Source organism: Pyrgilauda ruficollis, unplaced genomic scaffold, assembly GCF_017590135.1.
Source record: "Pyrgilauda ruficollis isolate IOZ18807 unplaced genomic scaffold, ASM1759013v1 scaffold85, whole genome shotgun sequence".
NCBI classification, from domain to species: Eukaryota; Metazoa; Chordata; class Aves; order Passeriformes; family Passeridae; genus Pyrgilauda; species Pyrgilauda ruficollis.
Window position 1 is genome coordinate 3,557,124 of NW_024530488.1, and position 24,788 is coordinate 3,581,911.

The following is a 24,788-nucleotide window of genomic DNA, read 5'->3' on the forward strand; positions in this document are numbered from 1 at the left end:
TTGGCTTTGGGAATGGAGTTGCAAGGACACTTTTCAGTTTCTGCTTGGAGCCAAATGCTTATGTCTGCATGTTTCCTGAAAAAAAAATTTTCTGAGACTTCATTAGGGATTAATGACGTTGGTTATGAAAAATCACCAGCAACATTGTAAATATAGCATGTCTCATAACATACAATTTGTTAGCCTAAGTGGAAGTTTAGGGAGCGCAGGATTCTGAAGAGCTGATTAAAATCATCTCTGAAGTAGAAGAGTGTTGGGATATAAAGATTGTAGGAAGAAACCAGCATTGGAAATGTTATGGATCCAGCCTGATGGTCGTGGTAGGTGTTGGATAGAAGAGGCAAGAACTTGAATTTGGACAAATTAGATTTGTGTCTGTGTGACAGAGCAGGGGCAGTTCATGCTTAAGTTGATAGATTTGTTTGGTGACTTGGTAGAAGGCACCTTAATCTGGATGTTAAAGAGCTGATGAAAGTTGATCTGTAAGGGCTGAAAAAGGGTTTGTGAAAGGGATGATTGTTGTTGGCTTTGTTATGGACTAGTGCAGTGGAAAAGCAATTAAAGATTTATTATGTAAAAATAATCCTGGTTTAGAGCATTGTATATGGGTACATGAGCATGACTGAGAGAAGATAATTTGTTGACAATGAACAGCAGCTGGAGCAAGGATGGAAAAGTCAGGAAGACATTTTTTCTCTCTATTTCTGAAATGGAGTACACTTGTCATAGGAGAAGAGGAGCCTCTGTATTCTCTCTTTCCCACCAAAAAAACTCCTGACTCCCCTCACATACATTCCCAGTCTTTCAAAGAGACCAGACTGCAAAGAAGGGCATGCCATGGCACTCTCATTGTTGCTAAGTCAGCTGAAATTGAGACAGGATGACACAGGCAAAAAATGTAGGCACTGGTCCAGGTGGGGCTGCCCTTGGCAATTGAGATCAGTGATCAGGAAATGATCCGAACGGAGCAGAAAAGGGATGTGAGCACAACAAAGGGAGGCAGGGATGGAGAGACAAAGGAACAGGATGGTTTCAAAGATTTACAATAGTGGGGAAAGTCTAAGGGAGAAGTAACAATAGCACTGTTAATGAAAACTGGAGACAGCTTAAATCATTAATTGTATCCTGCAACTTAATATATTCTTTGAGGCATATCCCATAAATGGCAAATTCCAGGGACTGTGGCACTGGGGTGAAGTAACCATCATAAGGTTAACTTGAGTGTTTTAAGTTTTTAAGGTCTGACCTAATTTCTTATCTTGGGGGAATACTGATTTGATAAGTCATGTGCTAGATTCAAATGGGCAATGAATTTTGTAATAATTCTGTTCATAAAAATGTGAAAAGAAGAAATCAGAGCTCCCTCTAGAGCATAGAACATTTTGTTGTTGAACAAACTATCAGCTTGTTTATAACTTTCTCTCCTGTTTGGTTTTAATTCTTAGCTTTAAAACCAGAAAAACCAAAACTTGCTGTTTGTGGAAGAAACCACACTTTAGTTTACACAGGTATGTAACCTCTATTTCATACATATTCAAGATTCATTTCTTTCTTTGCTTTCATGCAAAATTACCTTAGGAACCCCAGAAGTATTGAAGAAGGAAAAAAAAATAAAAATGGGTCTTCTAAAAGTCAGGGGTTTGATTTCTTAGAATTCAGAAATTTTTAGAATTTTTAAATTTATTCTGAGCAAATGCATTTATAAACTAATGTTAGATGGTAGTTTCCTAGTAATAGACATATGGAAAAATTTCTTGCTGGCATTTGAGGTGTGGTTAACAATTATGAATATTTCCTTTAAGCCCTGTAAAAATATATTGTTATTTTCATATACATCTGTACTCAAATTTACCTTTGATAAATAATCTTTATTAGTGTGAAGTTATATATTTGCATAAATATAATAGAACTGAATGTTTTCAAGTCTTCAAATTTTCCTGCATTTTTGGTTACACAGCATAGTCTGCTATTTCAATGACAAGTTGCTTTATTAAGCTATAAATAAATAAACTGTAAATTTAAACTTAAAAATAAATTTGTAGAGACAAAGTATACAGAGAATTTATGAAGGTTCTTGTCATGCTTCTACAATTTATGTAATGGAATAGCCATCTCTGTGGTTGTAATCCTTTAGCTTTCAGTAATGTTGTAAAGAGGATTGTTTGGGTATTAGGAGGTTTATATACATGGAGACCCTGAACACTGTAAATAAGATTGTTAGAATAAAATAGAACATATTAATAACAATCGAGTGTGCAAGTCTGCCCAGGGTAAATATTAGTCACCTTTGGTATGCACACTGGCTAGATGATTTGTGGCCATTACATGTCAGTTTATTTATCACATTTCTGTCTGGGCTTCTATTAATAATAGGATGTATCTGTTTCTGCATAGATGAGCACTTTAGATGTGAAACATACTAAAATTAAAAGTATAAATCTTAAAGTTCTCTAAAGTTGAAGATATCTGTCATCAGCATTAAATTCAAGATTAAAAAAAAATCTGGCTAATTAAATTGGAAGTTATTTAAATATTAAAATAAGTTAAATATTTCTAATAAAAAAACAAACCAGAAATATATGTCATTCCCAGTACTCAAAACTATCAAGTTATTAATTTCTTTAATTTACGTACTAATACAGCTTCAGTTTTTCTTGTGTGTGACATCATGCACCCTTTTCCTCCCACTTTATCACAAAATACACATTATTTGTGGAAAGAGCTGCTTCTGGTTGCCAGGGCTACTGGTAGTCATTTTCTCAGAGCTCTTGCAGAACTTCCAATCACATCTATTTTTACATCAGTCTCCAGAATAATGGGAAATGCAGTAAGGTCTTTAGGAAGTTCTTCTCTAAGTGTGTACAGGAAAACCTTGCTAGCTACAACAGAGCTGCTAATTTCAGCAGGAGGGTGTTTCAGGGCAATAGGCCCTAATGTTTTTGTGATGTTTTTTCCATTGAAAATTAAATTACTTGTTCTGGTTTCTTTTTTCTCTGTATTACCTGTGCTTTTCTGTATACAGAAAAAGGAAATGTCTATGCTGCTGGAGGTAACAGTGAAGGCCAGTTGGGATTAGGTGACACAGAGGAAAGGACCACATTTCATTTAATTAGATTTTTCACCAACCAGCACAAGATCAAGCAACTATCAGCTGGATCCTACACCTCAGCAGCAGTAACTGGTGAGAACAGCTGCTAATAAAATCTATTTATGTGTGTCCAACCTGGTTCCAGGAAGACACTTAATCCAGCATTCTGTCTGCATATGTGGATGTATTTTTTATCCTCACTGTCTTCTTTGCTGGATAGCCACAGTAATTTTTTTTTTTCCGCAGTCAATTGCCTACTTTAACAATTTGGCGTCTCATTAACTTCTTAGAGTTTTTGTGAAAGTTTAGTAGAAATACTTACAGAGGAGGAATGGTATGAATACTCTCAAAATGGAAAAAAAAAAAACCCCTTCAGTTTATTTCCAGGGAAAGCAGCTACAAAACATGAATCCTATGAAAACTAAGCATCTCTAGTTCCACCTGTTACTGCAGCTATTGCAGTCCATTGGTTCAGGCTGCACAGCTGTGTCATTCCTTACTAATTCTGGGAGAGGCTGAGCCTCTCACCTGTTTCTCAGGTGGCAGAATTATACCAATGATACATCACAACATGCTGAAATCCACACAGTTATAATATCTCCTATCACAAAGTGGATGGGTGGTCCTTTATTACTCTATAATGCAATTTTTCATTTCTTGCTGTAAAGCAGTTTTTTCTGTACCTGTTTAGGGTAAGTTATTGAGGGTGTAATTTCAGAACTTGAGAGAGATGCTAGCCTGCTTGTTTGTTTGTTTATGCCAATTGCTGACACTCTCCTGAGACTTTTAGATTCTTACGACAACTTTTAGTTATTTTAGCTCCTAACACCACCTCAGTTACACTGTAGGTGGTACTTTTTTATTCACAACTTATTTCCCAACAATAAGAAATATGCATAGAGAAGACTTTATCTCTTCTAGAGGAATCTACAGACTTTTCATGTTGCTCACTGCCTTTTTTTTTTTTTTTTGTTGCTGTTTTATGATTGCCATTGATCTTTGTTTCAATAGAAGCTCGTCTTAATAAACCTGGAGCATCTTCTGTTGTAGTTTAAGGAAAGCAAAATGAAGCTGGTCAGTATAACCACCTGTGAGGAGAATTGAAAGATAAGGCACGAATAAGTGGGATACCTACCAAAATCAGGACAATAAGTTTGGAAGAATGAGAAAGGGGTGACTTAGACCTAGGAATGAGAAGATGCCTTAAATTCACTGTAATATTTTCATACTGACCTCTGGCAACTGAATTGTCTCACTCAATCTCTTTGTCTTTCTGAAGGAATGTTTTTTACACAGTGTTTTTTCTATTGGTATTTATAGCCTAACGTTGGTTGATATGTAAGTGTTCTGGGTCACTTATGAAAAGCTTAAGAAAAACCCTCTTATTTCCAACTCCTTTTTGCATTGAGCCAAATTATCATTTATATCCTTGAGATCATGACATTCAGTAGTATCATATACAGAGTTTCTGAAGTACTCTTCAATAAATGGATTAAATTTTTATTAGCTTTTGTTTTAAATCTATTCACTGTCTGTGTCTTCATTTTAGAGGATGGGCAGCTCTTTGTGTGGGGTGATAATTCAGAAGGGCAGATTGGCCTGGCCAGTGAAGCCTCTGTCAGTGTCCCCTGCAAAGTGGATATTGGAAAACCTGTTTCCTTTGTATCCTGTGGATATTATCATTCTGCCTTGATTACAGGTAAGAGAATGGAAATAGAGGTTAGTGGAGACAAGACAGTGGTTTTTAAATAGTTATTTGAAACTTGATACCCTATAGTTGTTAAAAACTGCCATGGGACAGAAAGCCTCCTATGTAGTTCTGTATCACACAGAGAAAAAAATTGTAGTTAATTTTCTGCATTTGCACATTCTCATGTGAAAGTATATTAGAAAGAATTAAATATCACAGTTTGTTTTCATAAAGGTTATTGCATATATTGTGGATTAAAACTATGGTTTCAAAAAGCCAACTTTTTTTTTTTTTTTTTGATGATCAAATAATAAACATTATCTTCTCTAGAAATACCAATATTGAACTGAGATGCTGTTATGAGAAAAAATTAATCTTGTTAGAAATAAAAGATTGTGTCCAAGTTTGTTTTTCTGTCTTAAAATTTAAGTTTTGAAGTCAGTTAAAGTGGCAGTATGTGATATGAGGAGAAGCAATGCTGCAGTGAGCTGTTGTCTGCTCTCCAAACCAAACCACCTCCTATTACTTTCCACCTGTCTCTTCCCAACTCTCCATTGGTTTCCAAAGTGATGATTCCACTCACCTTTTAATAATGCCAGTATGGATGAATTATCAGCCAGTATTGATGGCATTATGTATGAGCAGCTATGAATTCCTCTCAGCCATATAGATTTACATTATTAAACTTTACTGTTTGGTCCCCTTAGAGTAATTAAAGATTTCAAAGGATCGATAGTTTTGATTGTAAAGCTTTTAATGGGTACCCAGGAGCTATTCCATCAGATACCTTTCCCAGAATACTTGATGAATGTTACTTTTCCACATACAATATCTTTATTGCTCTCTGAGAACATGCTGTTAACAGAATGAGAGCTTGCAACAGTGGACAAATATTAATTAGGTGTTAGGCTGGTAGTGTGCAACTTTTGATTACAAATGCTTTATTACAGTAAATGAATTAAGTGTCTGGGACTTGTCAGGACCTCAGCACCTGTTGGGAAAAATGCAGCTTCCTGGAATCAGAACAAATGGGGGAAAAAAAGATACTTGCTTCAAGGATGTAGTTGTAATGTGTGTATCTCTGCCTGGTCAGGACCTCAGCACCTGTTAGGAAAAATGCAGCTTCCTGGGATCAGAACAAATGGGGGAAAAAAAAGATACTTGCTTCAAGGATGTAGTTGTAATGTGTGTATCTCTGCCTTTGAGCCAAGAGCTGAAGATCCAGGAGTGCAGCAGGATGTCACAAAAGTTCTTATTAGTAGAAGGGTTGAGGACAAACATCTGAGAGTAAAGTGAGAACAGTGTGTGCCAAGTGCCTGAAGGAAGTGGAAACTTTTGATGGAAGAGGATAAGAAAAAAAGGCTTAGGATTGTACCTGGTTAAGAAAAATGGAGTTTCTTAAAATATTGATAGGTAGAATGAACTGGTTATCACCTGTGAAAATGAGGAGTTTGGTGAACCTATTACTACTTAAACAGGCCTGAGTATAAGATGGAAAATCTTAATTTTTAGCCTTAATATCTGCAAGTCCTGCATGAATTCAGTCTGTGTCACTGAAGCTACTGACACACACATGGCCTTCTTTGTGGTGAAAGCATAAAATTTTTTATTACTTTCCTTGGGTCTCTTGCCATCAGTTTTATTTGACTGATACTTCAGCTACCATAAAAATTTAATATTGGGCATCCAAGTACTTTTGCAGAATCAATTTTCTGTTGCACTACTGTCAGTGTGTATCTACACAGTGTTTAAAAATTAGCTTTATGCATTTTTTCAGAGTATACCATAGTCACAGGATGTGTTATGTACCAGTTATTAGAATGCTATAGAATTACCACATTTTGATTTTTAGACATCAAACAATACACTATAGTGTAACATACTTGCAGGATTGAAAACTTGGAAGATGCTGTCAGACTGAACTGATAAGCATGGCACCATACAGCTCCCTTTCTTAATATGTTTATGTTTGACATAAGATGTGTGCTGGCTCAAAAACCTGTTGGGAACACAGGCATATCTGGGTTAAAACTAAAAGGTGACTCATGAGGACACTAGAAAACATAGCGTGGACACAGAGTGCCCTCTCCAGGGCAGGATGTTCATTAATAAGAGAGTATTGAATAAAAAGGTGGTGAAGTATGGATTCCAGCTTTTTTTTTTTTTCCTTTTAAAATTAAGTTCTTTTTTTTTTTTTTTTTGACATTGCTGGGTTTTAGATTTTTTTTTTAGTAGACTTTTAACTTTAAGGTACAAAGACAGGAGCAATGCCTCTTATAGTTCCAAAAAGATGATGTCACCCTTCTTCTTCTGCTTTCTAGAAGGCCTTCTTTGCAGACAATGTGACTGCTGAACATGTGTCACCTGTATTCTGCCATGTACATGTGGACTCCACTGATGCCAAAGTGGTTGCAGAATAGAAGAACAGAACAAATCTTGAATATTTTAAATTTAAAAAGCCCACTTCTGGAATTTAGACTAGGCACATGCACAGGCAATGGCTAATTCAATCCCACATGCAAATTTAGAACTAGTCTGATTACTCAGTTCATATTTGGGAGATGATTGCTTGCTCCCTTTCCCTCTCCTTTGCATTTGTCAAAGAGTTCCAGTGAAAAGAAGCTCTTAGTCTGTAGCTTCCAGCTCTCTTTAGGATTTTTTCACAGTGTGTTTCCTTTCTTCCCTTTTAGCAGGCTTTGGACATTGTGTCGCAGTATCAGGGTTATGTCTCAAGCAAGTCAACAGAGAAATAAACTGCTGGGAGAGTGTAGCAACAATTTTGAGCACTTACACAGATCTTTACTTTCCTTTGATCACACACTCAGGAGGGGACAATTTTTCAGGAAGCATTAAGCTTGGCAAGCATGTACAGCTCATTTGTCCACTGCAGGGGATGGAGAGCAGGAAAAGCTGATACATCTCACCACTGCTCTGGCTTCTACAGCAGAATTAGATGTGTGGAGACAAAAAGGAATTGAATATATTAGACCCCCTTCTAGTGTTTCCCCTGCCTGAATTGTAACTTTAACCAAGGTCAAGATAGATTCTTATTGAGAAGAAGTCTTTTCATAAAGAGTTTTGCAGGTTCCTTGAATTATTTTTTTAAAATATATTTTGTCATTATTTTTAAGGACTGGTTTAAGAATCATTCATCCCACAAACATTTCCCTGCTCTGAATTTCAGTGTTTGAGACAGTTTTAACCAATTTGGTCTTAAGAAATATTTCTTTTCTTTTTCTTCTTCATTTATTCAAGAAATCTTAGAGTTATCCAATTCTTTTGTCCACTCATTTTTGTCCCTCATTTGCCACCAGCCAGGTCTCTTATCTGTGCACTCAAATGCACATTTAACTTTTGGGGACATTTTCCATTCACTTGTCCATTTTCTTGATATGCTCCTGTGATTTTAAGTTTAGTGATACAGAAAATCACATTAGGGAAAGTTCAAAATGTCAGAGTGTGACTCATATGAGAGGAACAAATTAAATAACCAGGTTTTGTTGTGAACAGAGTGTCCTTAAAATTCAGGTGTACTCCACACAGTACATTATGTCCTCAGCATGCAGATGTACTGCACTCAAAATTTATCTGGGTTTGACTGGGTTCTGTTCATGCTTGATTGCTGTTTTTCATAGTTTTTAGACTACTGTCTGCCTAAAAGGGATGTGTAATATATTCAAAAATTGCTTTGGTAAATGGTTTTATCTTTGTTAGCTGGATTATTAAGTGGAAAAAATGTAATAAACTTGATGAGTTTGGGAGGCTTGGCCATTTGAATTTCTAATCCTCTTAATTAGATAGTGATTGGATTAATTTTTTCAGTGCAATAGTGTTTAAGAACTGCTGGTCTCTTCAAAGAGAACTGCATAAGTAGTTATCTCCCAAGTGCTTTTGGGTTTTTTTAAAACTTGTTTTTAGAAATATATGGCTGATCTAAGAGTACTGAAAAAAATACTTACCTTCCAAAAAATACAGGATTCTTTTGTTGCCTTTTTTTTTTCTTTCCACTTAGAATGCTTAAATCTCTTTTTGTCAGCAGAATGTTTTGATTACAGAAAACCTCACATTGTGGTTGATTTTTATCTTTTTAATTGGGCTAGTGTTTTAGAACAGAAAATTGATGCTGATTCAAATAACAGCAAAGTATTTCTGCACATAGATATAAGAACAAAATCAGAATTAAAACAGGAAATCAAACTGCACAGAGAAACCTAAACATAGTTCATAGGTTTAAAATTTAATGAAATTTACTTTTTTTTGCAGCTAAGGTAATTTGCTGGTTCTTAAGAAGTGCAGACAGATTGAAATGACTGCAAAAAATTCTTTGGAAAGAGGCGTAGAAGAATGTAAGAGGGCCTTGAGAAGATGCGGCTGAGGGGGGATCTCATCCCTGTCTGTCAGGGAGGGTCAGGGGATGGACCAGGCTCTGCTCCGTGCAATGGGACAGGAACTGATGGCCAGGAAGTTCCACCTGAACATGAGGAAGAAATTCTTCACTGTGCAGTGAAGCACTGGGACAGACACCCAGAGAGGGTGTAGAGCCTCCCTCACTGGAGATATTCCAGAAATGTCTGGACCCAATCCTGTGCCATGTGCTCAGGGATGACCCTACTTGAGCAGGTTGATTTTCCATCAAAATTCCACACAAAATTATTTTCTGTTTCAGTTCAGATTCTTACAAGCAATTCTTCATTTGACTTAAATACTGATTACAGAGAGAATTACCACCTCTCAGAAGCAGGATGTATATGGTTTTGTTTTTCCTGTGGCTACATTCTTTGCAGGCTAAATATTGTGATTCAGAATTTGCAGGGGACTCAAACTCTAGCACCTTTGTGTCCCATCAAAGCAGAGTGAGGATGAGGGGCTTGGAACACAAGCCCTGTGAGGAACGACTGAGGGAGCTGGGGGTTGTAGTCATTCTGTGAATTCTGTGCTTTTCACAGCTGTTTGGGCATTATACAAATATGTTCAGCTATCCTGTAATGTTCATACACTTTTCTGTCTTTACAGTTTGTGTCTGCAGCAGTCTTGACAACCTATTCTTGCTCCTGAGTATGTGCTAGAAACCATACTCTCTTCTGTATTTTCACAGGAGATGGTGAGCTCTATACTTTTGGAGAATCTGTGAATGGGAAACTGGGATTATTCCCTGAACAGCTGAAGAACAATAGAGTTCCACAGCCTGTACTGGGAATTATGGAAAAGGTTAATAAGGTTGCTTGTGGTGGAGAACACACCGTGGTGCTGACAGGTATGCAATTTAACTGGCTTTTCTTACAGCCCTGTAATTTAAACTCCATTAACTCTAAAAAATTTGCATCCCACTGAAATGCTGGATGCTGATCCTAACTGGAAGGTCATTGTACACCAAGGAGGTAGAAATCCATATACCACCCAGCTAAGGCAGGCCTGTGCTGCACTGCCCATGTCCCTTGGCTACAGAATGAGCTTGGCCAGGTGATTTTAACAAAGGGGCATCCCAGCAGCTCCTGGCTGACACCACTTGCCTGTCCTTGCTTTACCTGAAACTTCATCAGCAAGTTCCAATGTGAATGTCCTTTTTATTCAGTATAAAATACTGAATTTATCAGCATAAATGATATATAGAGTGGTTTTGGATGTAAGAAAATCCTATAAGAGCTCAAACTGAGGTAACCTTCCATGGTTACCACATGTGTGCTGGGGTCCTTTTCAATTCCACACAGCTCAGGACTCCCAGCCTCTGAAGGGACAGAAGGTTATTGATCCTGTCTTTTTTTTTCTTTATAGTCTTAGCTCCAATAAGTATCATTTTAAGAGAACTTTACATAGGCTGAGTGCCTTTCTTACTGGAATTGTAATAAGCCAGCACCACCTGGTGCCATACAGATGATTGATGTTTCTTTCCTCTAAGAGCTTGAAATTGTTATTGCAGTGAGAGGGAAATTCTAGAGGAAAGCTTCCATTCTGTAGTAAATTTAAATGCTCTTGAATATTTAGGAAGGTATGTAGGAAGTCACTTTTCAAGTAGCTTCACTATCTACTGCATGCCTGAATGGATTAAATATCTCCTATTGTGAAACAGAATTTGCTTGTGCCTTTGAGCAGAATCTTTAGCATAAATATGAAACCAGTACAGACATATACAGACATATACATTTGACATATTGTGCAGGTTATGAAAATCAGCAAATACAAATGTTACATATTAATTCACAGGGCCACATATATAGTACTTGGAAAATGCTGTGTGTTGCTGAGCTGTTAAACAGTTCTCTGCAGTGGTGACTTAGCTTTTCCAAGGCATACATGCAAAGCAGTGCCAGCCATTTAGTTCCACAAATTCTATCCTGACCTGAAGTGGTGTAGGAGCAGGAGAGGTAAGTTTGACTTTGCCTGAAGATAGTTTAAAAAATATCAGCTTTAGTTTGTAATGAATAGAATGTGTAAAACTGTATAGCCTGTGATTTTTTTTCTGCCAAAATGAAAAAGCTGTAAAACCAAGTTGGATGTGTAGATATCAGTCCTTAAATCTGTATTCTGAAGGTTTTCTGTGATTGTCTCTTGACAATCTTGTGGTGTGCATTCAAGGTTATGTAGCTAAACTTTCTAAAATATAAACTGAAATCTAACTGAGGGAGATTGTGAGTAATAGATGTGGTGTTGTACTGCAAGCCATTGGAAAGAGTAAAGGTGGAAGTGAAATGCTGGGAAAGATTATGTGTAGTGAGTGAAGCTGCAAGATTCTGGGTAGGTTAAAATTCCTTTGGGGAAACTCTAAAGAGGAAATAGCAGTAGCTAATCCAGGAAGTAATGTAAACATCTGTCTACATTTCAATGCCTTTGTCTCCTTCTTCCACCACGATACAGTCTTACTTTGGCAGTATTCTATGTCACAAATTTATTTATGTGAAATCAGATTATCATTATTAGTGAAAAAACTACCATAAATTTGGGACCAACAAATGCATAAATCATAGTATTGTTTTATGAGTTATAAAGTGGAGTTTTGTAGAAAGAATTTGATTATCATCATTGATTATTTTCTTTACCATAAATCTGAATTCAACCAGTAGATATTTTGACTTAATGGTGTTTCATGTGATAAAAAAATCATTATAACCAATGACTGTTACAGAGATTTAGAAGAAAGATCGAGACCTGGATGCCATCATCATTACAGTGAAATCTGTACAAGAGCTGGAATAAAGAGGGAAATATAAATGCCATAGAAAAAATGCAGTGAAGAAAATACTGTAATAAGTATGCATATATGTAAGATTTGCTTGCTTATCGAAATAAATCCTTTAGTAGAAGTAAATAAGAAATTCAATGCTGGCTGAGCTGGCAGTTGATGATCAAAGTGTTGAGTGCCAGAGGACCTAGCTGAGTCACAAAAAGAGGAAAACCATATCCTCTAACAAAATACATTTCCTGAAGATTAATAGTTGTGATAAGAGTGAAAAATCAGATAGATGCTTTTTAATGTGATTCAGCTGTTATTAAATAGGTGACAAATGTGAACTTCTGACTACGACACTGAGTGAAACTGTGGAGAACAGTGGCAATACTGTCTCAAATGAAAGATACTTAGTCAGAAGTGTTAACATAGAGAACATTTTCTGACTCAAAGCAAAATTTGAGCAAAAAGTTGTGAAAAGAGGTAGATACGGATACTAAAAATTTTAAGGACTGTGACATACATACATTTATGGCTTTGCACCAGAAACGTCACTTTAAATTGGTCCTAAATTACATCTTGAGGTGAAGTGTGTGACCAAAAACTGAGAATTCTGATGAGATATCTTTAAAGAGGGGCAGAAACATTTACACCTCTTTTAAGCTCATTTCCATAAATTAAGAAAGTAATACAATTTTGAAGAAACTCTGAATTTCAAGTTTAATCCTCCATGAAAATGTGTGCTGCTTGCCTTTAGTAACACAACATATACTGGTGTAGTTTTCTTCCTTTCAGAGTCTTTCCAGTTCTTAAGGATGCGACATTTCAGTCTCAGGAAACAAGAATTGAGTGTGTGACTATTGAATATTCCCCTGCTTCATCTATCTCATTTAGCATAGCCAAAGCAGAAGAGAAAATGTAAATGGAAAAACTGTTGCTCATCTTGGCTCATTTCTTGACATCATTTCTACTTAGAGTTTATCAAATTAGAAGAGAGCATAATTCAGTTTTCTTACAGAGTATAAGGCAAGTTTCTTCCTGACTCTCATGTGTAATTAGTCTATTCCAAAGCACTTCATAAGATTTCTTTTTTATGACTGTTGTCTATTCTATTGGCAATTTTGTGTGGTGAGAACCACTGTTATCTGGGGTAGTAAATCAAGGTACTGCTTGAAATCTCTGCAAGTGTCAGAGTAAAAGGTAGAAAGTACATATTAAAATAATTATTTGGGGTTTTTCCTCTGAAATTCTAAAATGAGAAACTCAATTATTTTTCCCAGAGAACAAGAATTAAATTGTTGAGAGCAATAATTTAGGAAAAAGCCCAATTTTTAAAATATGGGTTTTAGAAATGTTGAGTGTGGTATTGGAAACCATCGTCTTTCCAAGCTCTATTGTTACCTCTGCCTTTAATATTTGCAATTTTTCTAGACAATAAACAGAATTGCATTTAAGAATTCTATAGTGCAAAATCTTGAGAGCACAAAGCTTTTCATTTCATGGCAGTCAGTCAGCCAGTCTGAGAAGAGCCTGTCCTCATCTCAGATTCATTTTCTCAGAAACTGAAAAAATTGCACCGACTTCCCCCAATGCTTGCAGGTACTTCCTGCTGCAAATGGAAGCTGTTGGTGTCATCACTTTGAAATGAAATATGGGAGAGCAGCAATCCAAATTTGTGGGCTTTTTTCAATAAGGTGTTTTAACAGGTAGAAAAATAATGAATCTGAATCTAGAAATTGGAAAAGAAGAAACTGATTATTTGGAGTGGCTTTAATATCTTGCAGTTTTTTTCAGATGAGGACAGATCCTCTGGGAATATTTTTTTCTGTAGAAGGATATATTACTTCCTTTCATTCTCTGAAAGGAAGGAAAGCAAAGATAGCTCTTCAAAGGAAAAAGTGAAGCAGACCTTTGAGAATAGAATGTTTGACATAAGAACATTAGTGCATTAGTATGTAAAATGCTGGATTTTTCATCTTCTGTCTCAAGGTCTTTTAAAAAGAAAAGAAAGCCAAGGCACCCTTTTGAAAGAGAACAAAAAGGATGTAAAAACTCTACTTTTTCCTGTCAGAACTCACAATTCAGACCTTATAGGATTATTAGATTTTTTAAACCGTTCTTAAGTCTGTATACTATTTATACTGAAAATGCAGTTACTAATTCTGAATACTGAACATTGTGTTGACAGTTGATTTTTCGCCGTAACATTTTTCAGCATAAGCTGTTTAAAAATAAAGCTATTGTGAGAGTGAATAGTTCATTGGCATAATAGTTATAGTAGTAACAATAATAATAATGGTAATGTTCAAGGAGAATGGATTTATATGGACAGGCCACTGGGATGATTAGACGGATGCAGCACTTCCCCTATGAGGAAAAGCTGAGAGAATTGGGGTTGTTCTGCCTGGAAAAGAGAAGGTTCTGGGCTGATCTAATGGCAGTCTTCCAGTCCTTGAACAGAGCCTACAAGAAATAATGGAGAGGGACTATTTGCAAGAGCCTGGAGTGACAGGACAAAGGGCAATGGCTTCAAACTGACAGAGGATAGGTTTAAGTTGGATATTAAGAAGAAATTCTTTACTGTGAGAGTGTTGAGACCCTGGCACAGGTTTCCCAGAGAAGTTGTGGATGTTCCATCCCTGGCTGTGTTCAAGGACAGGCTGGATGGGAGCACCCTGGTCTAGTTGAAAGTATCCCTGCCCATTGCAAGAGGTTGGAACCAGATGATCTTTAAGGTCTCTTCCAAGCCAAGCCATTCTATATTACTATGATATAAGCTTACCTGTCTGCTTCCTTTTTAGTTCTGTGGGCTTTTAACTTCATCTGTAGCCTTAGATACATAGCAGGGAATGCATGATTCTGAAAAACATTCCTTGAGCTCGTACAGTTCTGTCAGCAAATGGCACGTTGTAAAAGATAATATGAAAGCTGTATAGCTTTTTGCCTAGAACTGTTTTATTGATAGTGCAAACAATCACAGGGATTACAAAAGATGCCTGCAAAGATGGAAGATAACACAGCTACAGGGAATTATCCCCTTTCTTCCAAAAAGGGAAATAGGAAATAAAGAAGCAGCTCTTCCAGCACTCAAGTGCTGGAGGTCACTTGGAACAGCAAAGCCATTGTCTTGTGTGCAACCTCTGAAACGATTTCTCTTTATCCTTCAAGGCCCTCTCATGGGCTGCTGCTGTGTTCAGAATGATGAAATTCACCCTTGTCATTTTATCAAGAAGTGTGTGAGCTTGCTTTTTCGTACTCTTCTCTTTCCATGCATTTATAAAGACAGATGGGAGGAAATACCTCATTTCTACTGAAAGGGATTATTAGTGAGGTGTGACCTCACTTCTGCACCAGAGTGGTGAATCATTTAAGAAAGGTGCAAGGTTTCTTTCTTCCTCTACCCTGATAATTCACTAAGAAGCAAATTTAGGAGGAGCAACATTTAGGTGCCACTGGTCTGTAAGGGCAGCAGAAGAAATTCTTCATCATATAAAGGCACTCTAACCTGGCTTGGGATTGGCCTTTTCCCTCATTTTCAGTAGAAACACAGGAAAATAAAAATTCCCTGCACTTTTAAAGTTAACATTTGAGAGCATCTCCCTCTCAACACAAATGCAAAAGACTTTACATGTTTCATGCTAGGATTAAAGAAAAAAAATTGTAGTTCATTCAGAGTAATTATGTTAATCAGATAAAGCCACACAGTTAAAATATCTGCCAGTTTCCAAAGAACTGTTAAAACAATTGCAGGACTTCTAAACAGAATTTTTTTAATCAGCCATCCTGAGAAAGCAGTTTACTAAAATAAAGATGAGACTTTTGTTTGCTTAGAGAAAGCTCCTGTCTTTCAGGTGTAGTTTCTTGATTCGTATGCAGGGAGTCTAAATATTACAGGAAAATTCTAACTACTTCTTTTACTTTATAAAGCTCCCGAGAAGGTTTTACTTTCTTGCACTAAAATTTCCAGCAGAGGGAGCTTTACCATTACCTTTAGTAAAAAAAACAGGTGTTCAATACTTTTCATCTACAATTTATAAAAAATGTGAGACCATTGGGCTTTTTTTTTTTTTATGGTGTGAATTCATGACATCTTATTATGGAACAATTTATAAGGAACAGAAAGGAAAAGACTTTCCTAGAAAGAACATTTCCATATGTAGTGTTACTATTTCACCACAGTTCCTTTGTAATTGGAAAGTTCTTTTAACTTAACATGGAATTTTTTTTGTCAATTCATAATCTTTTTCATTTTTTCATAATAGTTTTTCAAGTGCTTTGAGTAGAATTTCTCTCACTATTCCTTTGTTGCCTACATGCAAAAGAAAAAGGGGAAGAAACTAAATTCTAGGAAACTTCTCCTTTTTTCCCAAAAAACTCCTCTGTTCAAGCATGACCTCATCAAGATTTCCAAGCTTCACAATCTTCCCCTGTAGTGATGGAGTGCCAGGGATGGACACACCAAGAATCTTTATTACTTTGGATAAGCTCTCATTCTTTTTCCTGGCACACACAGTCCATTAAACAGACAAAATATAAATGTGGAAAGATGATTATTCTGTCACAAGATAACACAATTATAGTGTTCTCTATATTTATTGCAGGGCTGATTTGGTAGCTGAACAGAATACTGAAACCTATTCTGTTCCAGTCTCTTCTTACATACAAATTATGAGGTCTTGTCTATTATATTTAGGGCCCTACAGTGTTCGTGGAGCTAATGAGTAATTAAGATGAGACTATTGTGAAAATGCACATAAATGTATAAACATTGTAGTCTTGAATTGATTGCAGTTTGTAAATTCCCATACATTTTTTTAACTTTGCTTTGTGTACATATGATCAGTGGATTATTTTGCATTTATGTTAGAAAATATATCACACATTGAACTATTTAAAATTATTTCCTGTGTATACTTCAGTGCTTCAATTCCTTGGTTTTTTATTTTGTTGTATGTTAATAATTGATAAATGTAATTGATTAGTTGGCACATTTTTGAGTAACATTTCAAAATTATGTTTATGTCAGTGGCCTTCCATTTGGTGAATAAAACTTAGGTTATTATAGAAATAAATAAATAAATATACATAGCAGCATTTTTGTTGTTAACTTTGCCTGTATAATTTCAGAGACAGATGTTTATACTTTTGGACTTGGACAGTATGGGCAGCTGGGACATGGAACTTTTGTGTTTGAAAGTTCAGTGCCGAGGCCTGTGAAACGCTTGAAGAGGCATAAAATTTGTAACATTGCATGTGGGGAAAATCACACTGCTGTGGTAGCAGGTATGGGAGTGCAAAATTCTGGAACCACTTCTAGCAACTCTCTCTCATGCTGTAAAAACTTTCCTTATACAATGAGCAGCAGCAGACATATCCATTACTGCTTCTAAAGGTGAAATGAGTCAGTGAGAAAGGCGAATTCAACAGGAATTTCTGACTGAGAGCCATGCCATGCATAACTCTGTATCTCCTGGGGAATGATAACCTCCTAACTATGCCTTGCTAACAAATATTCTTGTTTAGAAGCCATTGTTTTTCTGTATAGTTTAAATCTTATTATTTTGTTGGGGTGGTTTTTTTTACAAATTGTCTAGACCAACATCTCAGACAGTACTTTGTCTGAAAACATGCATGTTTTTAAATAATATTAATCTGATGAAGATGTAAAAAATAATTGTTCAGATTTTGCTTTTGGAAGGGAAATATTTCTTACTTTCATAGCCTGTTACTTTGTAATGGTTCTGTCCTGGTTTTCTGTTGAATTTTTGTTTCCTTTTTATTCCCATATGCAGAGAATGGCCTGATGTTTACTTTTGGAGATGGACGACATGGCAAGTTAGGATTTGGAGAAGAGAGTTTTACAAATCTGTTTGATCCCACTCTGTGTTACAATTTCTTGAAGTTCACAGTCCTTTTGGTAAAACCTTTGTTCATTCCTCTCAGACATCATAATATTTATCTTTTTATGAAACATTATTAACAAGAGCTGAAATATCATTATAGAATTATTTCTTTCTATAACATTTAATAAGTAGACAATACAATCTGAAGGAAAGAGGAAACTATGCTTAGCACAGTGTTAATTTAGTTTAGAATGTCTTTGACTTGGGCTACACATACAGATTGCTCTTTAGGGTTTTATTGAGTACTCTTGTGCTATGGTGTTTTGGTCTTCAGAGCTCTGGTAGCTTATAAACTGAATTATTTATTACTCTTGGATGGTTGGAAGTATGGGGAAAATTTTATCTTTTCTGTAAACACCAGAGAGTAATCTTTTCAATTTTGACAATTTTTGTACAGTGAGATATTTTTAAACCTCAAGAAAATTTGAGGGTTTTTTTTTTAACCCAAACTGGACAAGAAAGCAAGAATAGTCTTTTCTTTAGAGAATTGTGTAAGGGAAGTTTTTTCATCTGCTTCTTGAGGTGTGGAAGAAATCTCAGAGAATTGTCAGCATCAAAAATATTATACACGACCCAGGATTGAACAAAATTTGGAACAAATGTCTATTGATCACTTCTGTTTGTTTACTGGAATTAGAGGTGAAGGAAGTTTTATTGGAAGCAGTGAGTGTTTCAAACCTTTTAAAAAGTGAAACCTCTGTTTTTTATGTAATAATATTTTGTCTACTGGAGAGTGTTGAATTTGTTTTACATTTTGCTGATTTTTTGATAAAACATTTAGGTTTGAAATTATCAGTATTGCTCTCAAGTGACTTGTATCAAATTAAATAGCTAAAGTCTCTTGAAAATCAATGGAAATATCTTTGCTATCTTTTATATTAAAAATGTGATAGTCCTGTCTTTTGTTCTGTTCAGTAAAAATAGATTGTATTTAACTAAGCAGTGAACATAGATCCTAGTTGTTAATAAATGTGGTTAAGTACTTTTATTTTGTTGGTGTAATTGGGAGCTAAATTTGAAGCCATTTGCTGTGTCTTCTACTACATTTCTTTCTTATCATCTAAATCCCTAGAAATGATTGTAAGAAAAGTGCATCCTTGATACGATACTTGCAAATGAAGTAATCATTTTTTGAGCTATAGGTTGCTTGTGGGGGTTGTCACATGCTGGTTTTTGCTGCTCCAAGACCTAAAGGATCTGAAATCCCCTTGGAAGATTTGTATGAGCCTCGTTTGACTGCTGCTACCTCTCAAAGCAGAGGGGACTTTGTGCTGGCAAACACTTTACAGTTATCAGCAGCACGAATGCGACGTCGAGAGAGGGTAAGCTGAGAGATGTTTAGAGTTGCAATGCTTCTTTCAGGAATCAAAATCACTTTTATAGCTAAATCACAGCATATACCAAGCAGTTAAATACATCTTCTTAAACTAAGGGTTTAATTTTAATGTATAATATGAAAAATAGACATTTACCCTGGTCCCAAAAATTGATGCAGGAGAAAAACAAGTAGGTATTGGTAAGATTTTGCTTAATTATTTCTGTGAAAGAGATTAAAATTGGGTTTGTATTTTTTTTTTGTTCTAAAATGAAGAACCTGTTCCTTTGCATTTTTAAACTATCTTAGAAATATTTTTTTAAAAAATAGGAAGAACCTGACTCTTTTGCTGTTCCCTCTGAATCCTTGAATATATTAAACAATTTCATAGTTCATAAAATATCAAAGGAGAATATTAGATGTAGCTACTTAAAATATTACTTTCTGCTCTTTTATCTCCACTACACATTCCATATGATTGCCTTAAACAGCACAATGAATTGGATCATTTCACTTACCTGTCTGAGAACTAACTCTACCAAAACCCGAATTTATTCTATAAAAATATATTGATGTTGTGGATTAAATACCTTGACGTTATTTGAGAGTTTAGTTCTTCATTTTGGATAAAAAGAAAAAGTTCTTTTTCTCCTTTGCTTATATTTTAGGATTGTTTGAAATCATTGCATAGAGATGATCTTAAAAATCCCACTATGTACCTGCCCACTTTCTAGTACTATAAATAATTAAAATTTTTACAGATATTTGTTTCTACTTATTAAGTTGCAACACTGTATCCCAAGCTAACAGCAAATACCACAGATAAGGGTGAGAGAATGCTTACATTTTGTTCTTCTACCCTTTTTCTCAATTTATTGGTTTTCAATCTTCTAAAGGAAAGGTCACCAGAGCAGTTTGCTCGAATGGCACAAACTCTGCCTGCAATGGGGAAAGGCTTCTTAAAATCTTCATTGCCTGTGGCAAGCAACACCAGCCCATTCTGGTTTTCTGCAACAAGTCATCCTAACGCTGAATCTGGGAGGGATGGAGACCATGAGAAAGGTGAAGTGTCCCCACATCTTGCTGCTGTTTTCTGATAAGAATGGTTTGACTCTCATCATTCATAAACACATGTGCAGTTTGAACCTGAAAGGAAGTTCAGGTTCAGTCTTACCCCAGGACAGTCTGGCAGCATACAGGCATGAAAGCAGAGAAATGCAGGCAAAAATTGCCTCACACTGTTCATGTTTGCAAAACAAATTTAAAGATTAAGAGGAGACTTGAGTGAAAAAAAACCCCAATTTATAAATTGTACCTGTAGTTACCTTTAGAAATAAGATTCACAAAAATACTGTAAAAACATTAGCTACTTACTTTGTTTTCACACAAAAAAAAGGAATTACAGGAAAAAAAAAAAGCTTAGGAACGGTGTTAAGGACATAGGTAAGCCCACCAGGAACTTAGATAAGAAAACATAAGAGGTCTACTAATTCTTACAGGACCTTTCTTCACTGGGAAATGCAGAAGTACTCTTCACTCTTTGTTATCTAAGATAATAAGGATTTATAATATTATAGCTGATGAAATAGTCTGGATAACCATAATACAGCACTGCACTTTGGCACAGATTCTCTAGGGCAGTTCTGGACTTGTCTGGCATCCTGGGCCTGTGTGATTTCCTAGAAAGAACAATGCTGAAGAGTGCAAAATGAAGAGCTTCTGTGTAATTGTTAGCTCAGATTTAATGGACAGCCAAATCTAATTTGAAAGTAATTCATTCATAGAATGAAGATGATTATTTTTAAATCTGCCAGCATGTCCATTAGCATTTCTGGTTCCAGGAAAGCAATGCAGTGAAATTTGAATTTCCTTTAGAGTTTTCTTAGACCTAAAACCTCAGGTTTTGTGATGTACAAAATGGCCATAAACCTGATGAGCTTAATGATGTAGGGACATTTTTATAATGCTGAATTTAACTCACTGTCTCTCCATCCATTACATAGATAATGTGCAATGGAGATAACATGACTGCAGCTACTTTGGTCTAATTTTTACACTATTATTAAGGAGATTATCCAAAAGAATCTTTGTCCCAGGTAATATTTAGGCTTTGAAAGCCTGCAGAAATGGTCAGAGATCTACAGTGCACTGAGACCAGATTGCTGAGCTCCCTCTGTTGTTAATGATGAAAGGAGATGGAAGTGGTTTTGCTGTGTCTGCGCTGGGGGAATGAAGAATCTGAGGACTTCAGTTCTATGTTAGTAAAATAGGAATAATCTCTGTTTTATAAGAGTGGAGTGTTCTGTTTGCTATACAGTGCTTGTTCCTATGACATTTGTTTATTTGCCTCTATTTTACCTTGTAGAAAATAATAATCAAAAAGATAAACCTAGTGAAGTCTCTTCAGAAGAAGATTCAGATAATGAAAATCTTGACAGAAACCTTGGGGATACAACTGACGTCCTAAATATGGTAATATATTCCAGTAATGGATCTGTAGTTCAGTAATTTTTTGCAGGGGGAGACAAAGAATCTGAATTGTGTTTCAGGTTCTAATGCAGAATTCCTGACTACCAAAACATCCTATGTGACAGATATCATACTGACACACTGTTAGATGAACATGCATTTTGTGTCATCATTACCCCATGCTAAAATATGTTTTAATTTTCAAAGTGGTATTGTGATATGAGATGGAAGCAGTCCAAGTAGTGCAGTGCCTCCCCACGCTTTAGCCCTGGAAATCAGAAGGGAAAGGAAAAGGATGCTGAAGACCACATGGTGATCTCTATCTCTGACCTTGCTTTTCTCGATGATTTCCAACAGACAATTGCAGGAAATGAAGCAGAAGAGCATCTTTTCCTACTTTGAGAAGAGTTTTTTTTTTTTTAGTACAGGTGGATCATGTTAAAGGGAAGGCCAAAATCCAGACATTTTGATTATTTGGTGATCCCCCAGCTTGTTCCTACATATTTCTTTTATTTAAAAAACATGTTCATCTTATCACTTGTACAACTTTCAACTTTCCAAAACATTTTGTTCTCTCAGCAGAAGGGACATGTCCTGGCCTTAATGCAGCCACAGTTATGCTGAAAGGATTGAACATCTACAGGAATTATTATTTGTTTGCATTTAAAAGTACTTAGTAATTTAACAGTCTGTTTGTCCATGGCATTTATTTAACATTATGTTTATTTAACATTATAAAACTTCATTTTGATTTACAAGAAAAAAATGTCATCAGATCCAATGCTCAGCATGGCCTCCATTAATTTACTGAAGCATAATTTACATATTGCACACTTTATGTGCTAGACTTCCTTTTCAGTTTTATACCTATCCTGAATCAAATTTAAAACATTTAAAATTTTTTAAACATAAATTTAAAAAAAAAAATCTATCAGGCAAACTTGTCAAAATACAAGATAAATGGTTGCTCTTCTTGGATCTGAATGAAAACAATCTGCTACAGCATAGTTTTTTTCAATTTTTCTAGACTGTGGCAACATACATCTTATTGACACATGTGACAAGAGGAGGAAAGACCTTTAATGTTATATTGATGATACAAATTATTGGGAATCTGAAACCAGAACTCTCCATGCTCACTGTGTTGAAAAAGAATATAGGTAAACCATGAGCAGTTAATAATCAGCAGCAGACAATATTATTACAATGTCATTTGGAATATATGGCAAGGGATGAGCAAAATTTCAGTATATGTTCCCACTTAGTAATATTCTATATTGCCTTTTGGTTTCTTGCTTTATGTGGAAGAGATAAAGGCATTAGATTCCAAGAAAATCTTCTGCTGTGCAACGTTTCTTTAAAGACGTTCTTTCAAGGCTGTGATGCCAAACTGGATGTTGAGTTAAGTTTGTGATGATAATGGAGTAAGGTTCTATTTGCAACCTCACAGGGAGAGGAAGGTGGATCTCAAATGTGCCTGTGGGCTCTTAGAAATGTCAGGGTAGTGTTCAGTCTCTACAGACAGTTTAGGTGTTGACATTTGTTCTCCACGCTCTTTATAAGCAGTAAATGATGGAGTGGAAGTGAAACAGGTGAGCTGATTGATCATACAGGTTTGTCTCACCCTGACTGTGCAATAATATTAAAATGTTCATAAACTAGTTCTGTTTAGTAAAACTGGGCTTTGATGCTGCTTTCTGTATTAAATATATTTATTTTCTTAATAGAGATCCTATTTTTTGCAGACACATGCAATGAAGTTGAATCCTGGTGACTGGTCCTTAAAATTATCACCACTCCAAAAACAGAAGGTACTGTAACTAATTTTATATTTGTATATTGATACTGATGTTTAAAAATCTGCAATTCTTGTATTGTCCTAGTCCATTATTGCAATTCTTGTATTGTCCATTATTTTGCTTTGAGTTTTTAAAAAGTCAGGCAAATTTTATAGACCTCCTCTTGCTAATTTTCTGAATATCCATGACCTAAAATTCTAAGAAGCTGCATGAAGGCAGAGAGAATTTGGGCATCTAGAACTCCACATACCCAGTGCAGTTTGAGATGAGTGTGCAATATTTCACCAGTTTAAGAAGCCAGAGACTATCATATACATCTTGTAACTTCATGTAATAACCTACATTTCTACTGGTTTGTTACTAAGAAGATATTTTGGGACGCAGTGTAAATATTTTATTTACAGATATTCACCATGAAGTATATTTAAAGAAGCAATAATGCTGGTCTTAATTATGAAATTAAAGTACTTTGTAGTACTTTCTATTTCACTCCTAAAGTGATCCCAGCTTTTCAGCACTTTGTTATATTTCCTTAAAATTTTATTTTAGATTTTTAAAGTTATTATTCATAATTTGTTAAATAAGTGTACAATTTAAAGCAGATAGATGACAGATTTTCAAACTTCAGCTTTTAAAGGGTGTAACAGTGAGTGCATCAGAAGGTTTCCAAAGGAGGAAGTGTAAGAGAACTGTATGAATTTCCTTCTGCTTGCACAGCCTCATGCATTGCCCCTGCTCTGGTGTATGGGCTGTGGCACTGGCTGCACAATTCCTGCTGCATTTCCTTGGATAGTGAGAAAGGTGTAGCACTACCAGGGTGTTACATTCTTCTAATATGTGCACTTGTAAATTCATTTCATGTGAAATATTCTACCTTTTATGCTGTCTTTTAATCCCCTCTCGCAAATTGTTTCTTTTCTTGTTCAGATGCTTTTGTAACCTTTTTCTTTTGCTGCCATTTGTCTTTAATGCTTTTTTCTTTCTTTTTAATTTTCTGCTTCTCATGTGGAATAGAAGAACAATAAAAATGTGAAACTGAAAAGAGATGGTAAGGGTGGGCTGGAAAACAAGGATTCTGATTTCACAAAGGAGAGCTCAAAATTAGAGTCTGGCTCTTTACAAAAGCAGTCTTCACTTTCAGAGTCAACTGGACAAGATTTAGAAAAGAGTAGTGCCTTTGTAGGGAAGCCTGTGGCCAGAAAAAGTATAAAGAAAGGTAAATCTGAGCGTGCACAAAGTGATAGTACTTTGAAAAGTGGTGCTCGAGAAATTACTGAGGACAAAAGCATATTAGTGAAAGGGGAAAAAGAGTGTGTGGAAAATCCTGAATTTTTCAGAGAGGATGCAACATATAATCCTCCC

General features: G+C 35.8%; 1 protein-coding gene across 2 annotated transcripts in view; it reads left to right on the forward strand.

Moving 5' to 3' along the window:
* Positions 1–24,788, forward strand: part of RPGR (retinitis pigmentosa GTPase regulator) — a 53,716-nt gene that overhangs the window by 10,577 nt on the left and 18,351 nt on the right. For both annotated transcript variants that reach the window (XM_041487945.1, XM_041487944.1), the window contains 10 exons: positions 1,446–1,508; positions 3,023–3,181; positions 4,638–4,787; positions 9,874–10,032; positions 17,068–17,223; positions 17,733–17,857; positions 18,986–19,165; positions 20,055–20,220; positions 21,524–21,630; positions 23,373–23,438. In XM_041487945.1, coding sequence (XP_041343879.1) covers positions 1,446–1,508; positions 3,023–3,181; positions 4,638–4,787; positions 9,874–10,032; positions 17,068–17,223; positions 17,733–17,857; positions 18,986–19,165; positions 20,055–20,220; positions 21,524–21,630; positions 23,373–23,438 — 1,331 coding nt within the window. The remainder of the gene's footprint in view (positions 1–1,445; positions 1,509–3,022; positions 3,182–4,637; positions 4,788–9,873; positions 10,033–17,067; positions 17,224–17,732; positions 17,858–18,985; positions 19,166–20,054; positions 20,221–21,523; positions 21,631–23,372; positions 23,439–24,788) is intronic.